The sequence below is a fragment of the Myodes glareolus genome, chromosome 3 (genome assembly GCF_982192425.1).
Source record: "Myodes glareolus chromosome 3, mMyoGla1.1, whole genome shotgun sequence".
Taxonomy (NCBI): domain Eukaryota; kingdom Metazoa; phylum Chordata; class Mammalia; order Rodentia; family Cricetidae; genus Myodes; species Myodes glareolus.
In genome coordinates this window covers 83,031,532-83,056,496 of record NC_142028.1, presented here as the reverse complement: position 1 = coordinate 83,056,496, position 24,965 = coordinate 83,031,532, and the positions used below count along the sequence as shown (strand labels likewise).

General features: G+C 38.6%; 1 protein-coding gene across 4 annotated transcripts in view; it reads right to left on the bottom strand.

Annotated features, from left to right (window-relative positions):
• Positions 1 to 24,965, bottom strand: part of Zfyve9 (zinc finger FYVE-type containing 9) — a 161,170-nt gene that overhangs the window by 92,577 nt on the left and 43,628 nt on the right. For 2 of the 4 annotated variants that reach the window (XM_085686393.2, XM_085686395.2), the window contains exons 2-3: positions 8,211 to 8,313; positions 4,005 to 4,110 (exon numbers count right to left, since the gene is read on the bottom strand). In XM_085686393.2, coding sequence (XP_085542519.2) covers positions 4,005 to 4,074 — 70 coding nt within the window. In that variant the 5' untranslated portion in view covers positions 4,075 to 4,110; positions 8,211 to 8,313. Of the gene's footprint in view, positions 1 to 4,004; positions 4,111 to 7,095; positions 7,216 to 8,210; positions 8,314 to 20,252; positions 20,363 to 24,965 lie in introns of those variants that run through there. The other 2 variants (XM_085686394.2, XM_048453335.3) reach the window with 2 other exon arrangements.

Genomic DNA, 24,965 nt, shown 5'->3' with positions numbered 1-24,965 from the left:
TCTGTCCTGAGTATGAGGCTAACCTGGGCAATACAAGAAACCCTATTTAAAAAAGGAAGTCTGGGGAGATAGCTCAGTGGGTAAAAGGGTAGCTGTGCAAGCATTAAGACCCCAGGTTAGATTCCCAGCAGTCACATAAAAGACTACAGACACAAGCTGGGGCACGGTGCTGTCCAGCTGTAACCTACGATGGGGAGTAGAGACAGCAGATCCCAAAGGGCTGTTGAGAAGTCAATCTAGCTGGAAAGAACTCTAGGAATAGTGAGATATCTGTTTTAAAAAATAAGGTTAGAGCTCACCAAGGAAGTGATATAATGTTGACTCCTGGCCTCCACAAGCATCCGCATAGACAAGAACACCTATGTGTATAAGGGCTCTCTCTCTCTCTCCCCTCGTCTCTCTGTCTCTCTTTCTCTCTCTCTCTCTCTCTCTCTCTCTCTCTCACACACACACACACACACACACACAAACACATACACATACATTTGCATACCAAAAAACCTTCAAGAACATTAAAAAATGAAATAGAGATACAGAAAAAAGTATAAACTAAACAAAAATGGCAGGGTATTAATCACTGCTGTCCATGGGTTATGATGTACCTAAGTTTATTAGACTAGTCTCTTTAATTGTCGTTTTGAGACACAATCCTGGTGAAAGATCAGGATAAATCCAGACCCCTCTAGCAGGAAAAATAGAGCCAAAAATCTAGGTTCAGTGACTCTGTTTCAGGAACTAGCTGAAGATAAAGTTAGGTTATAATCTTGAGCATAATCTTGAGAAACAGGGAGTTACCTCCTTGTGATTATCACTGGTATTTTCAAAATTTTTAATGACACCCTCCCTACCCCTTTGGATTACTGGGTTGTGGTTTCTTCCCTTAAAAATTCCTTCTCCCAGTTACTCGAGGTCGAACTCCTCCCCTGCGTGGGTTATGAGTCTTGGTCCCAGTGCACTGTTTCCTGTCCTGTCAAATAAACTTCATGTGATTGCAGCAAGGACGGTCTCTTGTGAGTTACTGGGGGGGGGGGTCGTGTTATCCTGAGACTTGAGTGAGAGTCTCTCTATACCGGGGGTTTTTCACTGGAACTCTCTATATAGATCAGGCTGGCCTCAAACTCACAAAGATTCATCTGCCTCTGCCTCCCAAGTGCTGGGATTAAAGGCGTGTGCTACCATGCCCAGTATAATTTGTATATATTTACATTTTCTCATGAGGTTTTTAAAAGCTTGCTACAACATGTGAAATTCTGCTTGTAATAATGTTACTAATTAAATTTATATTTATAAGGAGATTTGGAAAAATGGTATTTTTTCAAATACTATTATATCAATTTCATCTAACATTTGTTTCCTTTGTAACAGACCATAACTATGATAGTTATTCTCTCAGATTATAGTGCTATTTTTGTATCTCTAAATGAGTTAAAGAAATAAAAATGAATGCACTTAGTGCCTTTTCTTCTTTCTGTCTTCATATACTACTTTAGTCTTCAGTAAATGATAACCATGGTGTTGAAATTATTCAGTTATAATTGTAACATCATGCACCATAGACCTTATTAAAGTCTTTACTATACTGCAATGCAATAACTTATTTGTCTTCTCTTTCACCTACTGAATCATTTCTGAAGGCAGAACCATTTCATTCCATCAGTGCAAGACCTACTTTGCACAGTGTCAAGTGGTAGTAGGTAATAAATACACAAAAATAAATATGAATAAAAACATTTGGTTTATATAGCATTAAGATTAATACCTTATGTCTCTACAAAGCACATATTCTAGTTGGGAAAATAAGGCATAGATACAATATACATCAATAGCTAATTAGCATATGTATTAAAAATTGTTATGTGGGAATATAAAATAAAATCAGCCAGGTGGTGGTGGTGCACACCTATCCCAGCACTCGGGAGGCAGAGGCAGGCAGATCTCTGTGAGTTCGAGGCCAGCCTGGTCTACAAGAGCTAGTTCCAGAACAGGCTCTAAAGCTACAGAGAAACCCAGACTTGAAAAAACAAACAAACAAACAAACAAAAATAAAAAATAAATTTTAGAATTAGGTAGATGTCCCTAAATTCACTAAAAGGATGAACTAGACTAGGACTCAAGCGTTTTATCAAAAGTAAGGATTCAAAAGAAGGGAAAACAAGAAAAGCACAATGCCAAATATAAGATTTAAGAGAATAACAGAATCAGTTGGGCCAAGAAGATAAGCAGCCTAGGAAACGGTGAAAAGAGGCAACGCAAGGTCGACAGTGAAATCCACAGAACTTCAGATTGTTACACGAACAGACTTACAAACGGGGTATGGCATGATTGGGAGAAGGCTTACGTATCTATCAGGCATGAGGTCTGGGTTTAATCCCCAACACAACAGAAAACCAGGCCTCATGATGCACACCATCATAGCCACTACAGAGGCAGAGGCAGAACAATCAGAACATTCAAGGTAATCCTCAGTTACATGACAAGTCAGGACAAACACAGGCTACATGAGACCCTATCTTTAAAAAAAATTAAAAATGGCCCAGCAGTTGGGAGGCAGAGACAGGTTGACCTCTGAGTTCAAGGCACTCTTAAGTTTAAATTCAGATTTAGGCTAGTAGAGACTTTGCTGCGAAATAATGCTCTTGTGTACTGTAAAGATTTATCAATCGTATTGGTTTAATAAAATGCCAGGCAGGAAGTATATGCAGGGTGACCAGACCTGGGGAATTCTGGAAAGAGGAAATGCAGAGATGCAGTCACCAGCCAGACACAGAGAAAGCAAGATGAGAATGCCTTACTGAGAAAAGGTACCAAGCCACGTGGCTAAACACAGATAAGAATTATGGGTTAATTTAAGTTGTAAGCGTTAGTTAATAATAATCCTGAGCTAATAAGTCAAACAGTTTATAATTAATATAAGCCTCTGTGTGTTTCTTTGAGACTGAATGGGTGTAGGGCCAGTCAGGACAGAAACTTGTGTCTACAAGACTTAATATTTAAACAATAATATTTCCAAGCTGTATCTTAGAAAAAAAAGAGATATATCTCTTACAAGAATGTTTAATAATATTACTGAAATAGAATTGACTGAGTTTTACTTACTACCTAGACATGCTAACTACCTAGTTTAATATATGTGCATGTGTGTATGTGCTTGTGTGTGTGTGTGTGTGTTTGTTTGTATGCGCACGTGTGTGTTTCATTCTGTTGACAAGTATCATGTAGCCTATACTGGCCTCACATTCACTATCCGGCCAAGACAAGCCTTGAACTCCTGATCTCCTGCCTCCTTCTACTGACCAAGTGTTGGAATTACAGGCAAGCATCATACTTGGAATTTGGGGTGTGGGAAGTGGAGTACAGAGTTTATCTATGTATCTGTAGTTAACCTGAAACTCACTTTATGAATCAGGATAATCTTAAATTTGTGATAATCCTTCTACCTCTGGTTCCCAAATACTAAGATTACAGAGTTGACCACTTACTACACATTTTCTCCTTAAATAAGGAAATAAAATGAACAGGAAATGAGAAAATACCTTCATGGAACTGTCTTAAATATTAAGTTTAAAATATGTAAGTACCTAGCATATAATGGTAAGAAACGTTAATTTCCTCTTTAAAATATACTATGTTTTGTATATGTATTGTAAATATACAATAGTTTGCCATTATATCATAAGACTTGTGTAAATTATTTTTTAAGATCTATTTCATTCTATTTGATGTGTATGGGTATTTTGCCTGCATATATCTCTGTGTACCATTTGTGTGCCTAGTCCCTGTGGAGGCCAGAGGAGGGCATCAGATCCCCTGGGACTGGACTTACAGACAGTTGTCAGCAACAGCATGGGTGCTGGGGATTTAACCTGTGTCCTCTGCAAGAGCAGACAGTGCTCTTAACTGCTGAGTCATTTTTCCAACCCTGATTTGTTTTAAGAACTGCATACTCTTATTCTCACAGTCTCTGTATCATAAATTCAAATAGATTTAGCAATGTAAATTCTCACCTTCATTTTGTTCAAACTCATCCAATACCTTGTCCAGGTTGTAAGCTTCGGCTTGAAAGTAATTCTCCATCAGTGAGGAGACGCTGCTGAAGAGACTTGTCTAGACCTAAAAGAGGAAGAGAAAATTAAGTTACACTTTGGATGATTAAAATATAATTTATAGATCTTAGGTATACAAGGATGAGATCGCCAACGAATCCATTTGGACAACAATAAACAACCTAAGATCTTCAAGTCTAGACACCTATGAGCTAACAGTTATCAAAATGCAGTCAGCCACTATATCTGTAAGTTCTATGTCTACAGATTAAACCAGTGATGGACAAAAAATATTCAGAAAAACTGCACATGTACCGAACATGCACAAACACTGTTCTAATCATTTTTCTCTAAGTAAAACAGTTTAACAGCAATTTCTGTTGCACTTTCTCTCAGTAAGGCAGCAATGATTTACAGGATACAGGATAGGCTCAGCAAGTTATATATAAATACTCCATAGATTCTGGAGTCTGCAATGGTCCTGGGGCCACTCCTCCATAGATACTAAGGGACAAATGTAGAGAGTTATTATAAACATAGAAGGTAGATTTATTTCATAGCTTATACTTCAAAAGATAAAGTCCAGGTGCTAAGAAGGGTCATTTTGATTAGGATAAAGCTACATTTCTACTACAGAAGGGAGTTCATGGCTTTTGTGAAACAGAAAAATTAAGAGAAAGTTCAAGTGTAGGTAAGGGATATTAGTTTTCATTTTAATGATGACTGATGAATCTTTTTAAATCTCTCATTTTTAAATATAATTTTAAAACTTCCCTTACTGTTACTTGATCTAAAAGTGTATATATATGTGTGTGTGTGTGTGTGTATATACACACACACACACGCACACAAGATTTCAATGACTTAACAGAATGCCAAGTAGCACCATAGTCAGAGTTAAAAAAAATGCTACTAGTTATTCCTTTATTGCTATTTAAGATTTTTCAGGGTCAAAACCTACATTGGAGCCCAGGCTGACCCAGAGTCCTAGGAGCTGGGATTACGTTATGAGCCACACCAGACTTACTGATTATCCCTTTTTTGAGCAAATCAAATTTAGATTTACTAATGAAAAATGGGGAAAAGCTCCTAAGACAGGGAGATGTTCCACGGGAAGAATACCCTTGATTATCCCTTTAAATTAACTTATCTCTTGGTATGTGTCCGTGTGTGTGTGTGTTCCTGTTTGTACAGGTTCATGTGAATGTGCATGTTCATGTGGCAGGTGCAAGCGGAGGTCAGAGAGTAACACAAGGTATCTTCCTCAATCACTTTTCCATCTTTGTGTGTCCATGTGTGGGGGTTTGTGTGTGCACATGTATGTGTGTCTGTGTGTGTGTGAGTGCGGATGTGCAAATGGCATGGCACATATATGGAGGTCAGAGGACAACCTTGGATGCTGGTCTTTGACTCCCACCTTGGTTGAGGCAGAGTACCTGTTGTTTTTCTTCTGTGCACACAAAGCTAGCTGACCCAGGAGCTTCTAGGGATTTTCTTGTCTCTACCTTCCCAGTAACAATAGAACTGGGATCGTATTGTTTACTACCACACCTGGCCTTATGTGGGTTCTGGGTATTTGAACTGATCCTGGTTTTTGCACAGCAAGCACTTCACCCACAGAGCCATCGCCCCAGCACACTAAAGAGGTAACGCCTGGTGATTTATCATTTGTGATGAGTTGTTTACTATTTGCTAAATAAGGTTTGGATGTTAGGATTAATAATTAGGGCTTAACTATTCTGCCTAATACACAGTAGATGTACAATAAATATCAGTTTGTTAATCTATTTACAAACCTTTTATCCCCTGCCTTCTTTATGGTGCCTCATCCCTGCTGTCTCTGGGAAGTGTTTTAGGTCTTCAAGCCTTGAGACCCTGGTTTCATTTCCAAAGAAACAACTGTGGTTCCCTGAAGACTTGAAGTTCAGTGGTCTCTTATTGCATAAGTTAGAATTTATGACAGGATTCTTTACTTGCTTTCTGATAAAAATGCTCATTTTATGCAAAATAGAAACTCACTAAATTCATGTGTGTGTGTGTGTGTGAGAGAGAGAGAGAGAGAGAGAGAGAAATATACTAACATAATATAATCTCTCTATATATTTCATAGAGAAATATAATTACTTTGGATTTTTCTATATGAGGATTTTTTTAAATCCTTTTACCTCTAGAGTCTTTACTAACCAGTCTTTAGAAATCCTGCAGAATATCAGCATTGCGGTCCCACTTATAGCACCAATCTGATTGCTGCTTTTATGTCTCCTTCCTTGGCACTTTTTGTGCCACAGTGAACGTGTGTAAATTTAGACATCAAATATTACTGGGTATGTGCTAGGCACCAACTATTGTCCTAGTCACTAAACTATAGTAACAAATAACCTAGTGACCTAAATATCTCTAACCTAAAGCAGCCCAAGGTCTCACAGGGGAGATGAATGAGTTAACTTGAAACATAAAATACTGTGACTGGTACTAATTGATATATGCACCAGGTGCTTAAATGAAGCCAAAGAAGAGATGGATCTGAGTTAGTGTAAGGTGAGAGTGCATTATTCAGGGTAGAATATATTATTACTTAGAACATTCCAAATATATTCCCAAGGCTATTACACAGAGAAACCTGTCTTGAAAAACTAGGGTGGGGGGTAGGAGGTGGAGTCCGTTGAGCTAAACAACTTGTTAACATAGCTTGGACAAATAAACAGCTCAAGAAAGACGTCTTCTTGGAGGTTTATACCACGACAAGCACTGATCTAGGGGTTCTCTAACATACTTCATCAAAATCAGGGAACAGCATATCTAGGCCGAGGCAGAAGTAAGGTGGAAGGTAAAGGCTGAGTGGGCACAATCTATAGAAGACAGACCTGGAAGCAGCACACCTTATCTCTGCTTGCATTCCTTTTGTGGGCTGAGTCACAGCCACACTGAGCTGCAAAAAGGACAGTGGACACTCATACTTCAGCTGCAGCTTCTTCAGAGAAGCAAGAATGGAGTCGGGTAGATTTGGATACCCCTTTGCTAAAATGGTAGAAACTTCCTACAGAGGCGGTACCTGAAGGATAGGATCTTGCCACATGAAGTGCAGAAGGACAAGAAATAGCTTGCCAACTTCGGATGCAGACATTCTGGTCAAGAAAAATTATTACCAAGTGCCTCTGCGCCATTCTCAACTGAAAAGAAAGAGCTCAATTTCATATTGAACATCCATGACTTTCCTCACAATTCATGTGGAAAAAAAAAACAGAGAACTCAAAAAATACAGCATTCTACTGGTGAAGGGCATGATCCATTTCTGAAACCAGCCTTACCACCATGACCTCCTGCCATTCTATAGATCCTAAATAATTTTAAGTAATTTGGGAGCAGAAAAAAAATCTACAACTTCCAGTTAGGAAAACTCAAAGACTCTGTAAGGTTATAATACTTTTCTGTCTACTGGAAATTACTGCTCTCACAACTAATCTACAAATATAAAATAAAATAATGCAATTATATCTATATTTTTGAGTCTGTACCCCCAAAATTTTCTAATTGAATTTTGCTCTTGCATAGTGACTAAGAAACAGAGACAGATATGCCACTATTCTTTCCTAATGACATTGTTCAATACATGTTCTTTTTTATGTTAAAACTAGCTTTCTATAATCAGGTTAACAGGAAGTTGTTTCTAAAAGGAAGGAGCCAGCACTAGTAGAGAAATTAGTGTTCTAACATACTTTATTAGTTATTAACGCCGCCCCCCAAAAAAACAGAGCTAGAGAGATGATTCAGCTAAGAGTGCATACTGCCTTTACAGAGGGCTCCCAGTGCCTAGCATGCATGTCAGGTGGATCCTGATTGCCTGATCCAGAGAATCCAACGCCCTCTTCTGGATGAAGCCTCTAATTCCAGTGCTTAGGAAAAAGAGGTAGGAGGCTCACAAGTTTGACATGAGCTTGAACTACATAGTGAATTCCAGACTAGCATGGGCTACACATATTGTCTCAAACTAATTAATGAATGTCTTACTCTGAATTAAAGTAAAATCGTTTGAAAAGCTGTACTGTTGATTGAATATGAGTCATCAGTAATGAAGCACTCAGCATGTGTCCATCAGCCTTGCAGTCACAGATGTAGTCCTTCTCTAGAGGTTAGTATCATAGAGAAATAAGACAACGGTTTCCCTACCTTTCTCCTTATGAACATGATAAAGAGCAGCCTTCTCTGTGCTTGCTCATGATGTCTGCTGTGTCACTAGCCAGTCTTCTGAACGAGAATGTCCTCTTTGATCCTACAAAAAAAAAAACCAACAAAACAGAGTGCTTATTATACTTGCTAAAATAATAAGCTCTAATTTTCATCATAAAAACCTACTTAGCCAGACAAATAAAAGTAGCAGGTCTCAACAACAAATTAAAATTACATCTTCAGATTCAAAGACCTGCTCAGCATGTAAGACAACTAAACACACATTTTATTGAAGATGTCAAAAATTTAAGTGTCAGAGAAGAGTAAAAAACTCTGCATACTCATTTTGGGAGATAACACATAACAAAACAACAGCAGGCAGCTCCTTTCCACTGACTTTAAGGCAGAGTCATAAAGATACTTTATTCAACAACAGGCCCTTCAGAACTCCAAAGTTAAAAACTGCTACCTCACAAGAATGTCCTCAAATATGATTTTTTCTCACTGTGTACATGCAGAATTTTTTTCAAGACTAGGTCTCTGATGTGGGAGTCTTCTCTGTTGCTTGAATTGGTTAATGAATAAAGAAACTGCTTTGGCTTGATAGGGCAGAACTTAGGTAGGTGGAGAAGACAGAACTGAATTCTGGGAGAAAGAAAGCAGCGTCAGAGAGAGATATCATGTATCCGCTGAGACAGATGCTGGGAATTTTACCCAGTAAGCCACTGCCACGTGGTGATACATAGATCAATAGAAATGGATTAAATTAATAATATAAGAATTAGCCAATAAGAATAGAGCTCATAGGCCAAGCAGTAATTTAATTAGTATAGTTTCTATGTAGTTATTTCAGGGCTAAGCTAGCCAGGCAGTCAGGATGAACAAGCGGCCTTCCTCCAATAATTGGCACCAATGTGATGGACTAAATCCACTTCAAAACCTGAGAGAGCTTAATTTTAAACAAAAATACAGTTTAACACAGCTTTTTGTTGGTTTCTGGCTCCTTTAAGAGAGATTTTCCTGACTTAGCTGCAGCAAGAAAAAAGTGGCGGTCTTAAAATGCCGGCTTTCTGGGCCAGGCTGCCAGCATGACCTCTGACGCTTTCAGGCAGGAGGTCCAGCTACAGAGCATTTGAGTTGGGTTTGTCTGCAGAGTGTTACGGCTTGTTTGATGGCATTGTGGACTCGCTGTGTGTCTGGAAGTGGGGCAGTGTGTAAGGCCATGCTGGGCTGGGTGCAGCAAGCACTGATTTACCGTATGTGACCTAATAATGATGCAACTTAAGTTTTTAAGAAGTGCTTAGCATTTTAAGAAGTGCTCCTGGACAGTAAAGAATTACAGATCACAATAGGACAGATTCAGACATAAAAGACCTCTAAATGGGTCACAGTGTTGGATAAATTCACATAGACTTGGAAGAAAAAAGAAAAATATAGAGTCATAAAATGAAGTTAATGCCTTTAAAAAAAAGGTTAAGGTCTCTAAAAAGACAGAGTACAGACAGCCATAGATTAAAAGGAACAAAGAAAAATAATCCATGTAAAGATGGAGAATAGAGAGAGAGTCTGGATTATGTGTATTATTGTATTTTCTTTGAATTTTTTGACTGTGAAGGAGCTAAGTACAAAGAGACATTTCATTGTATGGGCTGCTAAGCTAAACCAGCATGTATATTATAAAGGTATCTTGACTTCAGAATTTGTGTCTAAGGATAAGTTGCTTTGGAAAAGAGGTTCTTCTTTTGTTTCCACAGAAGATAAGAACCTGTGGATTGCTTCCAGACTAGTGTGGTATGATGGAACAAGACCCCCTGAAAGGTTATTGTGAACACCCTCAAAAAATTACTTTGTCCAACTGCTGACTGAGATGAACCTAGCACACAGGATACACCATAAAAGAACTGATTAAGAGCACCCCCAATCAGCAGGAAGAAGTATGGAAAAACTATGCCCAAATTCCCAAATATTGTTTATAAATGTTTCTTTACATTTAAAGGGGGATATGCTATGGAGATTTGGTATGACTCTTGGTTTACTGATAAAAATTTAAGGTCAATTTGGCTATATACGTGTATTTCTGATCTTGATTAAGGTATTGTGATTGTGTAGCTCATTTAAAAATGTAATGTATAATTAAGAAATATAGGTTAATAGATAGTCGTCTAAATAATAGTCAAGATTGTAGTCATTTTAGTTAGGTTTTCTAGATATATAAAGATATATTTTAGTTAGTTAGGTATTCTTCAAATCTTTCAGAGACCTTCAGGATATGGCATTTAAATATTTTAAAAATTTAGGACTTTTCATGACAATGAGATACATCTGCTCCTGGCAGCACCAGCTACTCCAAGAGGAAGATGGGCACTGAAGAGGCTCCTTATGGAGTTGGTTATCCATTTGGGCAGGAAACTGCTCTTGCCTGAACTGCTTCACTGGACATGCAGGACCTGCAGAGAAATGACTGCTGAACTTGTCTAAGGGTCAGATGGTCCTTCAGGGTTCCTACTTCATGAAAGAGTCTGCAAGACATTCTGCAGGACACAGAAGAAAGTGACTGCACTGTCTTTGCAAGCTCTTGCTTCATGGAAAAGTCTACTGGATACTATGGGCCTGCAGGCTGAAGATGGATGCCCCAATGGTACAGAAGAACTTTGGGTAACTGTCTAAGCAGCGAGATGTCTCTGTCAATTCTAGAGTTTTGGAAGTTGCTTACAATGTACTTCCTGTTTACTTAGGTAATATTATATCCTTCTGGAATCTTTGATGGAGTTGAAGAATTTATAGTTATAGTTTTCCTTAGTTATGATAAAAGATAAAGTAAATAAGAAATATTGTAACTAATTCTTGCTTGATACCTGTTATATGTAATTTTACGATGTTAAAGTTAAAACCTTCCTTTTTATTTAAAGAGAAAAGGGGAGTTGATGTGGGAGTCCCCTCTTTGTGTTGCTTGTATTGGTTAATGAATAAAGAAACTGTTTTGGCCTAATAGAACAGAACTTAGGTAGGCAGAGAAGACAGAACTGAATTCTGGGAGGAAGAAAGCAGAGTCAGAGAGAGATGAGCCATGGATCCGCTGGAGACAGATGCTGGGAATTTTACCCAGTAGGCACTGCCACGTGGCAATACACAGACTAATAGAAATGGGTTAAATTAATATAAGAGTTAGCCAATAAGAAACTAGAGCTAATGGGCCAAGCAGTGATTTAATTAATACAGTTTCTGTGTGGTTATTTCGGGGCTAAGCTATCCAGGAGGCCAGGACAAACAAGTGGCCTCCCTCCAACAGGTCTCACTATGTAGTTCTGGTTGGTCTGGAACTCAGACCTTGAACTGACCTTGAACTGAGAGACCCACCTGCCTCTTTCTCTAGAGTGCTGGGATTAAAGGTGTACACCACCAGCTTGACTGCACAGAGAATTATTAAACTGATTTAAAGGTTTCCTGCTGCAGAGAGCACCAGGTCCCATAACAGAAGGTTGTGAGCCACCATGTGAGTGCTAGAAGATGAACTCAAAACCCCCAGGAAGAGATGGCTCAGCAGTTAAGAGCACTGGCTGCCCCGGGATTCATTTCCCAGCATCCACATGGCAGCTCACACCTGTCCGTAACTCCAGTTCCAGAGGATCTGACACCCTCACACAGACATAAATGCAGGCACAAAGACCAATGAACATAAAATAAAAATAAATTTTAAAAAAGAAGTTTTCCACTGAAGTTTTTATTACCAAACAACTGCTTTCCCTCCAGATAAAGTATCTCCATACCCCAGATGTCCTTTCTGCCTAAAAACAATGGATCCATTAGTGCAATAAATTAAACTTCTCTGTTATAGTATGTTAAAGAAAAACTTCCCCAAATGTGACTTCCTTTCTCTTAAAGAATATAACAATATCTATGAAGTTAGAGTAGTCCAACTTACATGGCTCTATAACTTCTTAGGGGTGTTAATTTTAAATTTTCTTAAAGATTTATTCTACTTTAAGTATGTATGTATGCATGTATATGATATGTATATAGAGAGCTAGCACCACCGAGGCCAGAAGAAGGCAGATTCCCTGGTGCTGGAGTTTCATTTCAGGAGGTTGAACCTGGGTCCTCTGGGAAAGGCAGCAAGCACTCTTAACTGCTGAACTCTCTCTCTCCAGACCTGTGAACTTTTTAGGGGTGTACTTTCATCTTGTACAAGATTGACAGCTGGAACTAATAAAAACAAACTAAGAAATTATAATCATGATATTTTTAGAACAGGTAAGATTTTTAGAGATATTTAGCAAACACAATATTTAAATAAAAAAGTGAGGTGTCAAAAGAAATTTCCTGGCATTATAGATGTCACATTATCTAATATGAAAATTATGTGCTTAGAAAGAAAAAGTCTAAAAACTCCATTTCTAGGGACCAAAGAGAATACAGAATGAAGATCACTGACTGGTCAAGGGTTTTGCTGTCTTCACGAAGCTGAGGCTGGTTATGGTATGTATCAGTGAAAGGGCAGTCTGCCTTGCCCTCATGAGGCTCTAGGTTTGATTACGCACAGCGTGTGTGAGCGTGCACACACACACAAAGAGAGAGAGAGAGAGAGAGAGAGAGAAGCTTGTACATGCTCTTATACACTCTAATTGAGAAGAGCTATTAATACTAAGAAACAGACTTATACCTGCCAAGTAAAGGACTAAGTAAAACACAAGAATAATGAGGCAAATTAGTCAAAGGAAAATGATGCGAAAGATACTGGCTAACTGAAGATCTTTGGTTGTTTTGTTTTGTTTAAGACGGCTTCTCTGTGTAACCCTGGCTCTCCTGGAACTCACTCTATAGCCTCAAACTCACAGATATCCACCTGCCTCTGCCTCCCAGGTGCGGGGATTAAAGGCATGTGTTTCATGTTTCAAACCACACCTGGCTTGAAGATCTTCTTAAATAAAATTAATTCTATAAATTCACTGTCAGGTCCTATGTGTACATCTATGTTTGTTTTTAGTTTCTTTCTTTTTTCTTTTTCTTTTCTTTCTTTCTTTTTCTTTTTTTGTTTTGTTTTGTTTGTTTGTTTTTTTTTTTTTTTTTGAGACAGGGTTTCTTTGTGTAATAGCCCTGGCTGTTCTGGAACTAGATCTTGTAGATCAGGCTGGCCTCAAACTCATAGAGATCCACCTGCCTCTGCCTCCCGAGCACTGGAATTAAAGGTCTGTGCCACCACTGCTGGGCCTGTTTTTAGTATATTAGTATATTTTTAATGCACAAGGCAAGCACAGTTATGTAATGAATAACTTTATGTGTTTGTAATGGCTATTTGCCTGAGATACAGAACACCCAGACTACTACTTCTAGGTGTGTCTGGGGGTGTTTTAGGATGAGATTAGCATCTGAATTGGTGGATTAGGCAAAGCAGATCACCTTCTCACATAACTAGGTATCCTCCAAGCCACTGAGGACCTGAAGGTGGAGAAATCAGTGAAGGACAAGATTCTGTGTGTGTGTCTAACTTGCCTTGCTGTCTTCACCTGCCCTTGAGCTGGAACTTTCCTAATTATTATCCAGTCCCAGAACTATACTACTACCAGCTTTCCTGTATTTACAGACTGCAGACATCACATTGCGGCTCTTCTAAGTTTCCAGAATCATACGAACAATTCCTTATCTATCTATCTATCTATCTATCTATCTATCTATCTATCTATCTATCTATCTATCTGCATCTTTTTTTGAAACTGGGTCTTACTACATAGCTCAGGCAGGTCTCAAACTTAGTATGTGGCCCATGGTAGTTTTGAATTCACAATCACCTATCCCTTAATGATGGATGGGAATACATTTGGAGAAGTGTGTTCTTAGGTGATTTTATTGTGTGAACATCATAGAGTCCTTAAACTAGTATGGCTTGGCTGACTCATCTCTCTCAACTCAAACTGGTTGTTCTTTATTTTTCACTATTTATAGTACAAAATCAATTTATGCTTATGTTATGTATTTATCTATTAATGGCAACACTTATCAAATGAGTTTACACTGTACACATAGCTCTCTCTCCCACTGGACAGCAAATAAGCCCTGTGCTGGGCATGGTGGCATGCACCTTTAATCCCAATACTTGGGATGCAGAAGCAGAATTCCAGGCCAGTCTGATCTATATTTGTGAGTTCCAGGTCAGCCAAACTACACAGTGAGACCCTGCCTTGAAAAACCAAAACAAATAAGTGAAAAAGAGCAATTCCTATGATGTCTTCTTTCTTTGTAAATCAGGGTATGACACATAATGCTTAGCAAAATGCCTTATGAATAATCAAATCAAGTAAAATTATACACTCTATATTCAAAAATCAAATTCATAGTAAAGATTTCTTCTGTCCTAAAAAAAAAAATGATACTTTTGAATATTTGAGGGGAGAAAGTAACATGAGAACAAACTAGTTAGGCATATGAGAGCCTAACAGAAAACAAAATTTTAAAACATCAGAAACAAACATTTACTTATTTAGTGTTTGTGTGTGGAGAGACAGAGACAGAGGACTGCTTACAAGGGTCAGTTCTTTCTTTCTGCCGTAAGTCCCTGGCAGCAAGCATCATTACCCACTGAATTATCTCACTGACCCCTTATCTTAAATATTTGAACAAATAGATAACAATAAGATGACTATTAGATTCAAGTTTAAAATAATTAAAAAAGTGAGAAAAATCTAAATATCAAGTAAAACAGGAACAATTTACAGAATGAAATAAAACATATGACCTCATTTCAAGTAAATTTCAGTGTTCATTCACAAGATTTGCTTTCCCTTAAGAATCAAAGTTGTCCAGATTAGATCTTTCTGATAAAATTACTACATATTCCAAAAGGAAAACACACACACACACATGCGCGCGCGCACACACACACACACACACATGCGCACACACACACACACACACAAGCTTTTAAAATCAGAACAGGGAAGAGATGCTTCCTATTAGAAATCAACAGTTTTCTTGATTTCATTGCAGCTAAGAGGAATATTTACTTTTAAAAATAAAGTCTCACCATATAGCTCTGGCTGCCTGGAGCTCACAGAGATTGCTTTGCCTCTGCACCCCAGGTATTAGAATTAAAGACATATACCACCACATTTGGCTAGGGGAACAAATTTGAAGGCCTCCTTTTGAATAAAAATTTCAATTTATAGTCCTAATTTTTCTTAATTTATATAAAAATGGAAAGGGGAATTGAAATTATTTGAATTTCCATCGATAAAAATTCAAGGTACTTGCATTTTTACTTTGAAACCTAAAAAGCAAAGGGAATAGAACAGGCAAGGGTTTTAAAAGTTTATCTTTCCCTAAGATGAACAATATTTCAAATGCAATATGGGAAAGACTTAAAGTATTATTTAAAATTAAGAACCAAAACTAAGTTTAAAAATAAACTTATATAGGAAAATGACAGGACTAAAGATGATGTTTAATACATAAGTGCAGTGGGAGTTCACCAAGGCCAGCTGGACTAGGACTGAACGAGCATGTGATCAAACTGGACTCTCTGAATGTGGCTGACAATGAGGGCTGACTGAGAAGCCAATGATAATGGCACTGGGTTTTGATTCTACTCCATGTACTGGCTTTTTGGGAGCCTAGTCTGTTTGGAAGCACACCTTCCTAGACCTGGATGGAGGGGGGAAGGCCTTGGACTTCCCACAGGGCAGGGCACCCTGACTTCTTTTAGAACTGGAGAGAGAGGGGGAATACGGGGAGTGGGAGAAAAATGGGAGGAGAGGAGGAGATGGAAATTTTTAATAAATAAATATATATATATATATATATATAAAAGTGCAGGCAAGTTTGAGTAATCTCTGATGTAGCGGTGCTTATAAGAGTAGATAACAACTTCCAAAATTCCAGCCAGCTAGGTCTACAGAGCTAGTTCCAGGACAGCCTAGAACACAGAGAGACCCTGTATCAAAACATTCTTAGTTAAATATGTTTCCTGTCTTGGTTTTGATGAATACAATTTATACAGAACAAATTTAGAATCTTCCGGTAGCTAAACTTCTTAATATTCCATCAGGACGTCTGACAAGGCATTCAAACGCTGGTCAAGTCTATCTCTGAACCTTAATCTAGTCTGGGAGGAACTAAGGTAGTTGTGGCAAATAAAATTTCCCAAATTCTGCTACAGAATTCAACCAGTCCACACAATCTTCTCTTCTCTCCTCTGCTTCTCCCCACTACAACACCCACCCCCCGCCATGTGTGTACATTTTCAAACAGTGCTGCTATGTTGTCTAAGGCAGCCTAGAATTTGTTAAGCAGCCCACCACTGGCCATGAAGCTTGTCTCTCAAGTGCTCAGATTACAGGTGTGTGTACCACATGCCAGCCCATATGATTTCTTAATGTGACTGTGGCAGTCTTCCAAGATAGCTGCAGTCTGCCTCCTTCCTCTACACCTGGAGAGACCTTTGTGATGACCTCAACTGACAGACCTTAATGTAGGGAAACCATATAACTTCCAAGGCCACGCCCTCAAAGGTGAAACAGCTTCTGTTTGGTCTCTTGGGCACTCACTCTTTCAATAATGTTATCATGTCAGGGAAACCACATGAGGAGGCCACATGTAGCTGATCTGGCCCATGAGACTACACACATGTCAATGGCAAGGCTAAAGATGACTCTTGCCTCAGTCATTGCCTAGCTACAACCTAGCTACAAGAACCACTAGGCTGAACCCAATCAATTGCTAGAAACATAAGAGATAATTAAATTGCTACTTTGAGTTTTAGTGTAATTTAATATATAGGAATAGATAAGTAGAATTTCAGGTTAGTATTTGATATTCTTCAAACAAACATTTCAAAGTAGAAGCCTCAAGAGGGACAGGCATTAATGAAGTCTAAGTGATGGCAGCCTTTCCTTTATTAAACTATTTTGTTCTAACTCCCAACTTGTGTTACTCAATAAAACAAACCTTGAAAAAGTCAGGTATGGTGGCTCACGCCTATAGTTCCTGTACTCAGGAAGGCTGTCACAAGTTTGAGGTGCACAAGAGGACACCATGTAGGATAGTTCTCTCCTTCCACCACATGGGTTCTAGGACCCAAACTCAGGTTGTCAGATGTGGCAGCAAGCTCCTCTACCAGCCGAGCCATCTCACAGCCCCTCATTTTCATTCTTAACAACATTCAACAGCCTCCTCTAGTTAATAAAACAGACTCCTCTATTCTATAAAACAAGTCATACTTCCATAGCTGGCAGTACTCTTTGATTTGGCACTTTTGCAATGTCCTTGAATTCTTATTCTGTGTATCAGTCATTTTGATCAATGTGAACAATCAATGTCTATCTCCAATCTCCAGAACAGAACTTTCTATCAATACATGCTGCAACATGGATAGGCCTTGAAAGATTATGCCAAGTCTAGCATGTTGGTGGGTGTGTGGATGTGTACGTGGTGTGTCTGTGTGTAGCCATCGATGACTTAAACTCCTGATCATCCTGGCTCCACCTGCCAAGTGCTGGGATTACAGGAACACACTATCACATATATGGTGCTGGGAATCAAACCCACTGGTGTATGCCTCTAACCCCAGAACCAGAGAGCTGAGACAAAAGAATCATGAATTTGAGTCTAGTATACAGGCCAGAGAGCAAGATACTACCTCAAAAAATTATAATAATAAAAGAAAACACTGTATTTGGGAAGATATCCAGCAGCAAATGTTTGTATGGTTATACCAGTATGAAAAGTCCATTGCAGGCAAACGCATAAAAACAGAAAGTAGGGCAAGTTTGCCAGGTGCTGGTAAGAGGAAGAAATGGGAAGTGAATATTATTATTATTTAAACCTTTTTAGATTTAGTTTTATACATAGGAATGTTTTGCCTATGTATGCATGTGCAATGTATGAATGCCTGGTACCTCTGAAGGTCAGCAGAAGGCATCTGATCCCCTGGGAACTAGAATTACAGATGGTTATGAACCATCATGTGGGTGCTGGAGATTAAACCTGGGTCCTCTAAAAGAGCAACAAGTGCTTTTAACCCCTGAACCATCTTTCCAGCCCTGGAAGCAACTTTGTTTTGTTTTTCCGGACAGGGCTTCTCTGTCCTGGAACTTGCTCTGGCCTCAAACCCAGATATTTGCCTACTTCTGCCTCCCGATTGCTGGAAATAAAGGAGTGTGCCACCACTGCTTGGCCAAGAAAGTAATTATTACTAGGTACAGAGTTTCTTTTTGGGGGTGATGAAAGTGTTCTGGGATTAATTTAAACAATATTGATGGTTGAACAACACTGAATAAAGTATACACAGAATGTATCTTTTAAAAGGAGTTAATTTTATGTTGTATAAATTATATTTAAGCAGCAATCAAATATTTTTTAACAATAATTCATGTTACCATTTAGGCCTGGGCTGGGATAGTTGCCTCTCCTTTCTCCTGTGTTTTTACAATGATTACACTTATTAACCTGGTCATACTTTCTACATAACCATTTGTCTTCCCTTCCAGACTCCTAAGGTTTTCAGGATAGGAATTGCCTTTATCATTCCATGACTGTGGCAGATGACCACTTAAGGCACAGAATACATACTCACTACCTATCTGTAAAACAAACTAAAAGATTTACTTTCAAAGCACTTTCATCTAGGAAACTTCTGACACAAAAGATCTCCAGAGTTGTTCAATGACTGTTAAAATTTCAGTACACTTACGATTCCAAAGCCTATGAGTGCCAGCATAAAGTAATGATTTGCATACTGAAGCTTAAATATATTTAATCAAGGTACTGCATTTTTTTTTTTTACCCACAATCACTCATCTTTGGAAAAACTCTATTAGTCTGACTACTTTGAAAAAACAGAAAGTATTACTCCAGAATATGAATACAGTGATCTCTATGTGGTAAGAGCAGCACTGGAATTTAAGCAACCATCCCTAACACGTCATAAATAAGCTGGGTGCTTAAGCCATGTGAACACTTCTGTGACCAGTTGGTGGAGAATGGCGCAAAGACCCTGCTGTGAAAACCACCCAGCCTAGGCTTTAATGGAGCTCTAATAAGAGACAGTTGGAGTGACTTCACCAAGTCACTGAACTGCTTAGAGCCTCAGTTTCTTTACACTATGTATGGAAACCTCAGTCTGTGGTGTATTCTTAACAATGAAGGGTTTTACTTGGTGAAAGGAACTTTACATGAAAGTGCCTTGCAGAGACTTTCTACATGATGCTCAATAGATGTGAGCTATTATTTAGTAAATTGTTATTTAGCAAAAAGTAATTTATATGAACTATGTAGGACAGAAAGACAGTGTGATTTGGACCATGAAACCAACCAGTGGATTGGTCATTTATACAATTAATAATCAATCAGAATCCTTAGTCTTAAATTCCAGCCAGAACAACAAAACAGAAAAAAACAAAAAGGTAACCTTATTATTCAATTTTCTGAAAAGGCTAAATTTAGTCCTAAAATGACACCTTTTTGGATATCAATAGTTTTAATCACAGTACCAGGGAAAAATGAGATAATCTCTGAAAAGAGCTTTATTCCTCTAGATCAAGATCAGAATACATGAAGGGACTAGGATCTGGAAGGCTGACATTGCTGCTGCCCACGATCTCACAGGGCTTCAATTTCCAAGTTATCAATCTGGCAGCACTCACAACCATCAGCTTCTCAGTCAAGAGCCACAGAGAACAAGGTGGTTGCTTTCAACTAGCACACACTGAGCAAAGAAAGACAGAAGAGTCTAACAAATATTGGAAAATGTGGTTTATAACAGGCATATCAAATACATACAGACAAGAAAATCCCTAGTTCAGCCACTGATTTGAGATCAGTATTAAAAGAAAAAGCATGTTTAATTCTCATGTCTAGAGTAAAACAACCCTAGACCATTTAAATAAATTAACGTATGTATAACACAGAGTCAGAAACCACTGATACATATAACATCCTTGTTATGGTTAATTTTACATGGAAATTTGCCTGAACCAATGGATGCTGAGGCATCTGACTAAAGACTTGTTTCTTGTTCTGTCTGTGAGAATGCTTTAAAAAATTAGCACTTACGGGGGCTGGAGAGATGGCTCAGAGGTTAAAAGCATTGTTTGCTTTTCCAAAGGTCCTGAGTTCAATTCCCAGCAACCACATGGTGGCTCACAACCATCTGTAATGGGCTCTGTAATGGGGCCCTCTTCTGGCCTGCAGGTGTACACACAGACAGAATATTATATACATAATAAATAAATAAATATTTTAAAAAATTAGCACTTACATTGGGCTAAATAAACCATCTTGCCTTTCACACAATATATACACATGATCATCATGAGATTTTTAGTAAGACCTTGGCTCACAAATTATGAAGCTCTATGTCTACAATCTGCTGATAGACTTATTCTCTTTACTGGCTCTGTTTCTCTAGAGAATCCCTAGCACAAAGTCATACATAGATTAATTGTTCATGTTGAACAACAATTATCAGCTCACTAGCTCAATTCCACACCTTGAATTTTTACATAGCATCCTATTTAAATTGCCTATCTCTGCCCCATAAACACATTCTCCCCACCTTCCACTGACCCACCCAAGAGACCAAACACATGTTAGACAACTACTCCAGTCTATACATTTTTATTCTAAGATAAACACCATGTTTAAGTAAAATCTATCCATCTAACCTATTGGCAACGTGAGAGCTCCTAATCTAACATGAATTAATTATAAAGATTCTCCACTGACTCTCTACTCTAACCTGGAAGATACAGCTAGAATTGGCACCTCTAAAATCCACAAGACAGCAGCATCCTTATAGAAATTCCATGCCCCCTTTTCCATTAGTTCCGGAGGGTTACCTTAAATCCCAAAAAGTCGGGCTGGAGAGATGGCTCAGTGGTTAAGATCACTGACTGCTCTTCCAGAGTACCCGGGTTCAATTCCCAGCACCCACATGGCAGCTCACAACTGTCTGAAGATCCAATTGCAGGGGATCTGACACCTTCACACCAATGCACATAAAATAAAGTTAAATAAACCAAAAAGTCTTAACAAATATATTTTAACAGTATAATTAAAATGAAACATCAAAACCATAGTTTCAACTTTAACAGCATACTTAAAAATTTAAAATCTGTCACTTACTCTGATGCTCTATGACCTTAAGAAGACAATGAATAGGAGAAACTCAGGGAGAGAAGTGTGTCTTACTTTTGGGAATGTTCTAGTTGACAGTGATGAATTTATAATCTATAAATTGTGTACACAGAGAATCAAAGAATAAAGAGCATATGGGGGAAACTATGTCCTGACATAGTGGCACACAACCTATAATTCCAGCACTCAGAAACAGAGACAAGTAAGGACTATTGCAAGTTCCAGACCGGCCTGGTTTATACAGCCAAATCCAGGCTAGCCAGGGCAACTCATACCTCGAAAGACTGTAGAGAGCCAGTTTCCAGCACATAAGAAGCTAAGCATCATATGAGAAGCTGGACCTACAGCAGTCCTAACAGCAGATTAAAATGCTAATCAGGCTGAAAATTCAACAACTCTTTTCAGAGTCATAAAAAGAAGTGAGATCACAAGCAGAATGATTGCTCCCAAATTTGGAGAAAGTCAGATGAATATAGAAAATCACAAATTACATGAAAAGAAACTCATAAGCAGAAAACATTGCAAGGGGTAAGTGTTGGAGAAGGGAAATTTGGGCTGTAGCTGATGAATTGCTAGAGGATTAGTGTGAATACCTCTGAAGAGTCAAAAACTCCACATCAAAGGACAGCTCCACACTCTTAGAGGAATTTTACCTCCAAGAGCTTAAACTGTAATAGTTACAGTCAGTATCATTAAAAAAAAAATCCCATAGAGCTTCTGTCAGGGAAAGGGATAAAAGAATAATTTAGAAATAAGCCAGTTCTTAACAAGGTCTGTCCCTGGCAGAAATTCTTTTACTAAAACACAGCCTGCTAGAGTTATATCAGAGCACAACTAACTGCCTGAGACAAAGCAAATACCCAACCCTAGCCCAATTTACCCATTTCGTCCCCTTGAAAGAGAGGAAAAATACTAATCAGCACTTGTAAAGTTAAGAGGTCAGAGGAACAGGCATGTTCAGATTGTGACTTCATCACAGCACAACAGAATGTTTCCCTTCCCTACCAACTTTATCATATTACTAAAGGTCTATTTTTATTGTTTCTTTTAACTAGTACATCATGTCCTGCTACCAAGAAAAGACTACAAGGCATACTAAAAGGTAAAAACCAAACCAAACACAATTTAAAGAGATAGAGCAATCACAAAAACCAGACTAAATGTGGCAGAAATACTGGAATTTTCAGACCAGTAATATAAAACTTCTATGATTAATATAAGACCTATAATAGGCAAAATAAAGCATAAGAACAGATAGGCAAGCCAAGCAAAAAGAGAGTAATTCAGAGAATGTGCTAGAAGGATGGCTCAGTCAGTAAAGTGCTTGCCACACAAGTATGAAGACTTGGGTTCAATTCCCAGAAGACGTGTGAAGAAGCCAGGCAGGTGTGGTGACACACACTTGTAACTCCAGTGCTGGAAGGCAGAAACAGGCAGATAAAGCTTGCCGGCAAGTCAGTCTAGCCTACTTGGTGAATTCCAGACCAGTGAGGCACGCCACCTCAAAAAATAAGATGGGGCTAGAGAGATGGCTCAGCAATGAAGGACTTCGGCTGCCTTTCCTGAGGTATTGAACTTAATTCCAGCACTTACATGGCAGTTCAACCATCTATTATGGAATCCAATGCCTTTTTACTGGTGTGCAGACATACACTCAGACAAAGTATCCATATACATATAATAAATAAATAAATGTTAAAACAAAAACCAAACGGGTTGTGCTGCACACCTTTAATCACAGCACTCAAGATGCAGAGGCAGGTGAATCTCTGTAAATTCAAGGCTAGCCTTGCCTACATTTGGGGCAGCCAGATCTACAGAGTGAGAAGCTGTCTCAAAACAAACAAACAAACAAACAAACAAACAAGGTGGCTGGCACCTAAGGAATGACACTCAAAGTTGACCTCTAAGCTTCCATATGCATACAAACATGTGTATACCCACCTGTGTACATACACACACAGGCACAAGGACACAGATACTCAGCCCAAAAAGAACCCCTGAAACTGAAGAGAGACCCAAAAGGCCACACTCAGTGGAGATCCGTATCAGTGTATCACTAAACCCTCCTCGGAGAAGCCTCTTGCAGTAGATGGTGATTAACACGAAGACTCACAACTGGACAATGTGCAGAGAGACAGAGACCCTGCCCCAAGGCTCAGGGATCTACACAGAAACGTCCATGGGAAAGAATGTGAGCCAGAGGTGATGACTCCAGGGCAACAGTGGTCTCTAGACACACCAGGGCCGCTACACAGGAACTAGCATGCACAGGTTCAACCCAGACAGAAGCCCAGCATGGGAAGAGGAAGTGGGTACCAAGTCCCACTCCTAACCAGGAAGCTATTTGCAGTTGATACCTGCTGAAAGAGAGAAAATCGGTATTCTTCAAAGAAGTGACACTGGGTATACCAACCACACTCTAGGGCAGGACTCATGCTCAGGAGTGTACAAAGTGGACTCCATGTGGTTTGTGTGTGTTGGGGGGGTGTTTTGTTTTTTTGTTTGCTTGTTTGTTTGTGTAAGAGAAAGGCAGAACATGAAGTTGGGAGGTGGGGGAATCAAGGAGGAGCTGGTGAAGGGAAAAGATATGATCAAAATAGACTATATGAAAAACGTAAAAAGTAAAATAAAATTAAAAAACAAAAAATGCTAGAAATAATAAATACTGTATCAGAAATAAAATCTGTCTCTGATAGACTTATTAAGAGAAGACATGGCTGATCAAAGATTCTCTTAATGTGAGGATTTCTTAGCAGAAACCTGAAAAAAACAAAGAAAAAAATTAAAACACAAGAAGGAATTACTTAAAAGGAAAAATATTTGCTTTAAAATGACAGAATTTCTTCTAATTAATATCAGCTATTAAGTCCACAAGTTCAGGACATTCAGAGAACACCAAGCCACATAAAAGAGGAGCAACAGCAGCAGCAGTGTATGTGTGAAACAGAGCGTGTGTGTTTGAGTGTGTATTTGTATGTATGTGTGTATACAAATACAAGTATATTCAAACTACAGAAATTCAAAGATAAATAAAAAATGCAAGCCAGGCATGGTATTGCTGAGAGTAAGGATCTGGAGCTCAAGGCCAATCTGAAGAACACAATCAGTTTGAGATCAGTCTGGGTTACAAGATATTCTATCTGAAAATAAACAAAGAAAACAAAGAGTAGGTGAGATGGCTCAGCAGGTAAGAGAACTGAGTTTAATCCTTGGAGCCCATAATTGAAGCAGAAAACCAACTTCTGAGAATTGTCCAGTCTTCCACATGTGCATCATGTGTGCGTACCCTGGAGTAATGAATAAAGTTTAAAAAAAGAAAAAAATGCAAAAAGAAGCCACAGACATGGGGAGGAAACATCTGACAGAAAAGCAAAGTAACTATTATATCCGACTTTTCCTGAAAAATATTACAAATGAGAAAGAGGGATAGAATAATTAGAGTGCTGATTGTAAGATCTAACCAACATAGAAATCTGTACTCTCTCTACAAGTTTATTCATTGTAAGTGATGGAAATAAAATTAATAATCAAATCTGGTTGTATAAATGCATCAATCATAAGTCAGCAATTTGGTCAGAGAAGACTCAGTGGGTAGAGACACTTGCACACAGATCTGACAACCCGAAT